The sequence below is a fragment of the Oncorhynchus keta genome, chromosome 4 (genome assembly GCF_023373465.1).
Source record: "Oncorhynchus keta strain PuntledgeMale-10-30-2019 chromosome 4, Oket_V2, whole genome shotgun sequence".
NCBI classification, from domain to species: Eukaryota; Metazoa; Chordata; class Actinopteri; order Salmoniformes; family Salmonidae; genus Oncorhynchus; species Oncorhynchus keta.
In genome coordinates, this window is record NC_068424.1 from 25,702,953 (window position 1) to 25,710,434 (window position 7,482).

Below are 7,482 nucleotides of genomic sequence, written 5' to 3' on the forward strand. Positions count from 1 at the left end.
ATAATAATAATAATATATTTTGTTTATTTTATTCAGATCCTCATTAGCCAATGGCAACAGCTAGTCTTACTGGGGTCCTAAATTACAAAAAATACATTATAAACAAAATACTTTACAATTGACATACATTTTTTTTAAAATTACATTTAGTGTGTGTGTTTGTTACACATACATGTCAGTACATACGCACAACAAGTAGGTCACATGTGGGAGAGGCGTTGTGTCGTAAGGTGTTGCTTTATTTGTTTATTGAAAGCAGGTTTGCGGTTCACTTGTGCTATATGAGATGTAAGGGAGTTCTATGCATTCATGGCTCTGTATAATACTGTACGTTTACTTAAATTTGTTCATGACCTGGGGACTGTAAAAATACCCTTGGTGGCATGTCTGGTGCTGTAAGTGTGTGTGTCAGTGCCGTGTGTAAGTTGACTATGCAAACCATTTGGAATTTCCAAGACATTAATGTTTCTTATAAAAACAAGAATCAATGCAGTCAGTCTTTCCTTAACTCATAGCCATGAGACACTCGCATGCATATTATTGATATTAGCCCTCTGATTACAATGAAGAGCAAGACGTGCCTCTCTATTCTGGGCCAGCTGCAGCTTAATAAGGTCTTTCTTTGCAGCACTTGACCATATAACTGTCACGCCTTGGTCATTGTATTTTGTGTTTTGTTATATGTTTGGGTAGGCCAGGGTGTGACATGGGTTTATATGTTGTGTTTCGTATTGGGGTTTGTATTATTTGGGATCGCGGCTGATTAGGGGTGTGGTATAGGTTTGGCTGCCTGAGGCGATTCTCAATCAGAGTCAGGTGCTTGTCGTTGTCTCTGATTGGGAACCGTATTTAGGTAGCCTGAGTTCGCTTTGTATTTTGTGGGTGTTTGTTCCTGTCTTTGTGTAGTAGTCACCAGATAGGCTGTAATTAGTTTCACGTTCCGTTCTGTTGTTTTTGTATTTAGTATTCAGTTATTTCATGTACCGCGATTCAGTTCATTAAAGTCATGAGTAACCTACACGCTGCGTTTCAGTCCGACTCTTTTCATTCAACAGACGAACGTCGTTACAATAACTGGACAATAATCAAGGTAAGATGAATCTAGAGCCTGCAGGACTTACTTTGTGGAGTATGGTGTCAAAAAGTAGAGCATCTCTTTACCACGTACAGACCTCCCCATCTTTACAACCATTGAATCAATATGTTTTGACCGTGACAGTTTACAATCTAAGGTAACACCAAGTAATTTACTCTTCTCAACTTGCTCAACAGCCACACCATTCATTACCAGATTCAGCTGAGGTCTAGAACGTAGGGAATTATTTGTACCAAATACAATGCTCTTATTTTTAGAGTTCAGGAACAGTTTATTATTGGCCACCCATTCTAAAACTGACTGCAACTCATTGTTTAGTTTTGAAATGATTTCACTAGCTGTGGTTGCTGACAGGTATAGGGTTGAATCATCAGCATACATGGACTCACAGGCTTTGTTTAATGCCAGTGGTAGGTCATTGGTAAAAATAGAAAAGAGTGGAGGGCCAAGAGAGCTGCCCTGGGATACACCATACATCACATGTTTAATATTAAAAAAGCTTCCATTAAAGAGTTCTATTAGATAGATAGCTTTGAATCTACGTATGTGTTATGGTTGAAAAGCCATAACACATACGTTTTCAACATGATAATTATGGTCAATAATATTAAAAGCTGTACTGAAGTCTAACAATACAGCTCCCACAATCTTCTTATTATGCCATTTTCTAAACACTCATCCGTCATTTGTGTCAGTGGAGTCCATGTTGAATGCCCTTCTCTATAAGCATGCTGAAAGTCTGTTGTTAATTTGTTACAGAGATAGCATTGTATCTGGTCAAACACCATTTTTCCAACAGTTTTCTAAGAGCTGGCAGCTAGCTGATAGTATCAGTAAAGGCAGATTTACCATTCTTGGGCAGCGGAATGACTTTGGCTTCCCACCAGGCCTCAGGACAAACACTTTGCTCTAGGTTCAGATTAAAGATATGGCATATAGGAGTTGCTATAGAGTCATCAACCATCCTCAGTAGCTTTCCATCTAAGTTGTCAATGCCAGGAGGTTTGTCATTATTGATCGTAACAATAATATGAGATAAGTATGAGTTCAAAATAGCTAAGCAAAGGAATTAAGGACTATGCTTGATGTGGAGGTTGAAGGGGAGACCCACCTTGTGTTCTCTGTGATGTCTGTTGAGGTGGTCAAGGAGAAGGCTGTCTCAGACACCAGAGAGCCTTGGATCTTCTTGGTCCTCTGGTGGATATTCATGCCCAGCATCAACTCAAAGCCCTTCTCATCCCTGGAGGCCACTGGGATACGCGTAGGACACACAGACTCTTTGGACAGGAAATGACATCACATACGTCTCAGTGTGTTGTGGCATATCTACCGTAGATACAATCTAGATTGTATTTCAACATGCATGCCAAACATTATAATTAACCCATTTTGACTAGCTTCTCTTTGTAAGTAGTGAACGGGCTCCTATGGTTTCGTAAACGTTGTTGACAAATTTCCCTGCAGTTTATGGTCAAACAATGCCTCCAGCTGCAGTGTGGTTGGCAACAGCGAGCGTATCACATCTGTTTCCTGCCACCATCTTTTCTAATGCCCTTTCTTTACGCCGCCACATGTCCCTGGTTTGGCTCCAGTGCCTGCGGCTTCCCACTTCACAAAGCATGAGTGGTGTACAGCCTGCTTTCAGGGCAAACCTCCAGTCTCTTAAATAGGCATAGTAGCCGGGGCCCCGCATGAGATGTGACCCAATTAATGCTTTCTGTACTCTTGCAACCCAAAAAGTGAAAGACGTCCAGGTGAAAGAAAATGAACAAAATCAAGGAAAAGGAATAGCGGCAACCCACCCTCGAGTTCTAAACCCACTGTTTGGGGAACTCTATCCTAGCACACCTCCAGGTAGCAGTACACCTCCTATCTTACACTCACTCACCCTCACACAGTCTCTGCTCCATGGAGTCTCGGATTCGGTCTATGTTGGCGTAGTCCTCGGCATACAACACGTAGGTCCCACCCGGCTTGTTGGCGATGGACATCAGCTCTGAGGTGGTGATCTCGGTGCCCACTCCCACGGCGAACACAATGACGCCTTGCGCCCGCGCCTCCACGCTAGCGTCCACCACATCATCCTGGGACTTTCCGTCCGTCACCACCACCGCAATGCGGTTCTTGACGGTGCTGGTGCGCTGCGAGGACGGGAACACGTGATCTACGGCGAACTTGATGGCACGGCCCGTCTGAGTGTTCCCGCCTAGATAGCTGATGCCCTCGATGGCCTGGATGAGGTCCGGGCCACCGTGGTGCTTCCCCAGGGGGATCTCCAGACGAGGGGTGTCGCTGTACTGCACCACGGCCACCTAGTTCAATAGTCTTATTTGAATATGTCAAAAAAGTTCAATTTAACCATTGTAGTTATTTGTCAACTATGCTGTCATATGTCACTTTCGGTGACATATTACAATAACACTGTACCGGGCAACTTAAGGTGCAGTGTTACACATATTCGTTCTAAGTCTGACCTGTGAGTAGTGGGAGCTGATGTCGAAGCCGCTGGTGATGTTGACGAGCCAGCTCTTGGCCTTTTTGAAGTCACTGTGGCCCACGCTCCACGAGCCATCTATGATGTAGACTAGGTCATTCACCGCAGTGCTGCAGCCTAGGAGGGGTGGTCACAGGTGTACACACACACACACACAGTCATAGATACATTAATGTACATGCACACACACATACACACCTCAAAAATAAGATATGATCATGTACAATGTCAATGTACAATGTCAAAGCTTTCCATATTTAGCTCCAAACATGTCCTTCGTAATCAGGGCCGTAATCAGGGCCTGATCGGCTACTACACCGCCCGCGGCACCCCAGCCACCAGCTCATAGTGTTGCTGCAGTTCCCGCCCCCACCCCATTCCTGCTTCTCCCGAAGTTCACTCCCACTATCCTTGGTAGCTCTGGTGATGTGTGTGTTTATATGGGAGTATCCAATTGTGAAACATTAATAAAAATGACTCTGCCAATTAGATTATTGTATTTTTTTTATGTTTGTGTGTGTGTGACGAAAATTATTAGTGATTAAGGCAGTAGCCTAACCTAGCCTGTTAACATTAGCTAGCTACTACTAGTGGATATCATTTTAGCTAAAAGTAATCTATAGAAATTTGAAGTGAACATTTAAAAAAATCTATGAGAAAAGAAGCACAATCTCTAACCAAAGAAATTCGCTGGTGAAATTTATCAGCCATGTGGAGAATGACAAGTTTTCGTTGGCCCACTACAATAGGAGGAAGGCGAACGGGGAGATAGTGGAGAGACCAAGGTTAGCCTATTCCAAGCCTATTTGCCTATTCCAAGTTTTGCTGCAAACTTTTTGCTGCACACGAGTGCAAATATGCGTTGGTCAGGGATGGAACAAGGGACTGGAAGAATCTGTGCCACCTACACAGCTCGCATGAGAAGTCACATGACCACCTAGATAGCTTCCAGATATGGAAGGAGCTGGAGATCAGGCTGGTGTCCAAGCAAACTTAGATGGTTTGATTTCAGGACCATGGACAGCTACCGAGAGAAAACATCGCTGACTGCAATGCAGCACCACAGCAGATGAAAGAAGCCACTAGGTGGAGACAAAATAAATAAATTGTTGGAAATGATGTCGGACAATCAAATTCAATATGTAAATAAACTAAATTTGTTGAGGCTGGGTCATTGACATAAAGCGTATTTTACACTGTTCCAGCAAAATGAGGCCCGCCCTGCATTTATGAAAGCAGTTGTTTCCAAAGATCAAATGGTCTTACTCTGTCTTACAGTCCTAACAAAAATATTAAAATATATGTTAAATGTGTTATATAAAAGCGATATTTTAATTTTAATTGTAATAATTATGGAGCCGTGCTATGTGTGATAACGGGTGTCCTTCTGTAGCTCAGTTGGTAGAGCATGGCGCTTGTAACGCCAGGGTAGTGGGTTCGATTCCCGGGACCACCCATACGTAGAATGTATGCACACATGACTGTAAGTCGCTTTGGATAAAAGCGTCAGCTAAATGGCATATTATTATTATTACAAGAAACTTGTTTTCCTACTATAGGTAGTAGGTTGCATAGTGATAGCAACATTGTAACACTCCGATGCAGGGGTTAAAGATAATTGGAGCTTATTTCTTCATCTTCCAATAAATAAGTGGTAAACCTACCTGTTTGACAGACACAATTATCCTATCCATATATGTCGGTATAGCCAAGTACTCCAATACTGTCGCATGCACTGATTAAATACCTTTGTGTCTGGGAAGGGCGTGGTGTGACTAAAACCAGGACCGGCCATGTTCGTATTTTGAGATGCACGGTTTAACCTGCATGTTTTCTACAGAACAGATTAGACATACCATACCAAATGTAGACATACTGTACATACCAGCTCTGATATCCTCCTCCTCTATTGCCTGTAGATATGCCAGAAACAGCAGCATAGTCAGTGACCTTAATGTCCATGCCATTGTTCTTTAAGAGGTGTCCCGGTCCAGTCTTCACAGTCTGAAATTAATACTTTCACAGTTGAGAAATGCATGTTTATAATTTACAGTATGTAAATCAACAGATTGGATTTCGGATCAGAGAATGTCAGGGAGATGTGAAACGTCAAGAACAAACAGCAGTTTGATATGTGCAGATGTTGAAGTAAGCTGTTCTGAGATTTCATGTCAACTCTCATTTCAGACCTGAATGTCACATTTTACAAACGTAATCACATGTAAAAACCCTCTATACGCTATCAAAATACAAAACAGCAGTCACCACGTACTGTGAATTTAATTGGACTGTCACCGAAATGCCTAACACCATTCCTGTTTAGAACGGGCCTGTGGTACACCCACTCATTCATATGCCTGTTCTTCCGAGAGTCTGCTGTCTCTTTTTACAAGAGAGAATGTTATGCTTCTCAGCTCTGTTTTGTTTCATGCAATGTAATGGGACAGATGCGTCAGATGAGCAACCAGGCAAACTCTAAATAATGTACATAAAAAGGACATGAATAAAACAACATGTGTCAGGAAACTGTACTTGTACGCCCATGGGCTGAAAACAAGAACCTCTCTCCCTCTCCCCCTAAAATCTGTTTTTTTCTTCCCCCACTCTTAAAAAATATCTTGGTAAGGGAGACATTTTGCATTATGCCATAAGACGTGTGGTCTGTTTTTTTGTGGGGGCCAGCCCACTTTAATTTAGCCTAGAAACATTGCCCCACCGACCACAGGCTTCAGCCAAAGAAAATAACAATGTAGGCAGAACGCTAGAGAACACAACACGAAAATAAACATGGCATGCTGCAGTGTGTTGGCAGGCAGTCTGAAGACAGGGGTGGGACGGCACACACACACACACACACACACACACACACACACACACACACACACACACACACACACACACACACACACACACACACACACACACACACACACACACACAGACACACACGTCTCTCTATGCGACGGATGTCAGTCGTGGCCAGACTGCTTCCTCCTTCCACTTCAAATCCTTCTCCACTACGATGTCATTTGAATGTCAATGGACATTCTTTTCTTTTTTTAAGTCTGATCAAACAAGCATTGAGTTGTTCGGCTTCAAGTCATGGTACTGAGCCATGAATTTCAGCAAACAGCCTTGAGACCAAGTGAATAACATGTTTGTTAACATGGGGGTTCTGAGTCACAGGGATATGTAACTCTCAGGCTGTCAAGACGGTAAGTTCTTTTGAGGTAAAGGAGTGGCCTGAGTTCAAGTATCAGACACAGGGGTAAAGAGAGAGAAAAAAGAGACAAATGTGTCCAATGCTGGCCTCCATTCACTACTTCTCCAAGCGGTCTTGTAAAATGGTAGTACAGGTAGTAAAATGTTACAGCCTGGCTGTAACTGCAGGTCCTAGGAGAGGGCACTCAGGACATTCCCAGGGACACGGGAAGTCAATTCCCTCGTAAATCATCTGTGTGCAGCGTTTCCCTCCATCTCACTACAGTGATGGTTCCACTAAACCTGCAAATTATCCATCAGTGGTAAACAGAGCACCAGAACTGTGAATCAGGCATTAAAACAAAACCAAAAATATATATACACATTGTGGCTCGTTTATGAATGAATCACTGAGAAGCGACGTTACATCCATCATCAAGAACATTTCATCATTTCCCTGGATTTATGTCCCACACAGCAAATGTGTGGCTGTTGTGTTGAGGTAAAGGGTGTTATGTCTACCCGAGTGTCGATTATAGTGGTGTTAACACTAGTGGGATTTAAATTGACGCCACCTGCAGTGAAAAAAAATGATGTGTTTCACAGTGGAATCGACACCGCATGGTGTTGTTGTTACTCAACTGTGTGGAGTTCATTTATGTTAATCCTCTTGGGAGTGAAAAGACCTGGG

At 42.8% G+C, this 7,482-nt stretch overlaps 1 protein-coding gene across 1 annotated transcript in view; it reads right to left on the reverse strand.

The window, feature by feature from the left end:
* si:dkey-225n22.4 (collagen alpha-1(XXI) chain) overlaps window positions 1-6,433 on the reverse strand; it is a 42,657-nt gene extending 36,224 nt beyond the window's left edge. The window contains exons 1-5 of the mRNA XM_052518238.1: window positions 5,863-6,433; window positions 5,476-5,594; window positions 3,571-3,707; window positions 2,985-3,408; window positions 2,208-2,373 (exon numbers count right to left, since the gene is read on the reverse strand). Of these exons, the coding sequence (XP_052374198.1) occupies window positions 2,208-2,373; window positions 2,985-3,408; window positions 3,571-3,707; window positions 5,476-5,557 (809 nt within the window). The 5' untranslated portion in view covers window positions 5,558-5,594; window positions 5,863-6,433. The remainder of the gene's footprint in view (window positions 1-2,207; window positions 2,374-2,984; window positions 3,409-3,570; window positions 3,708-5,475; window positions 5,595-5,862) is intronic.
* Between the last annotated feature and the right edge of the window lie 1,049 nt (window positions 6,434-7,482).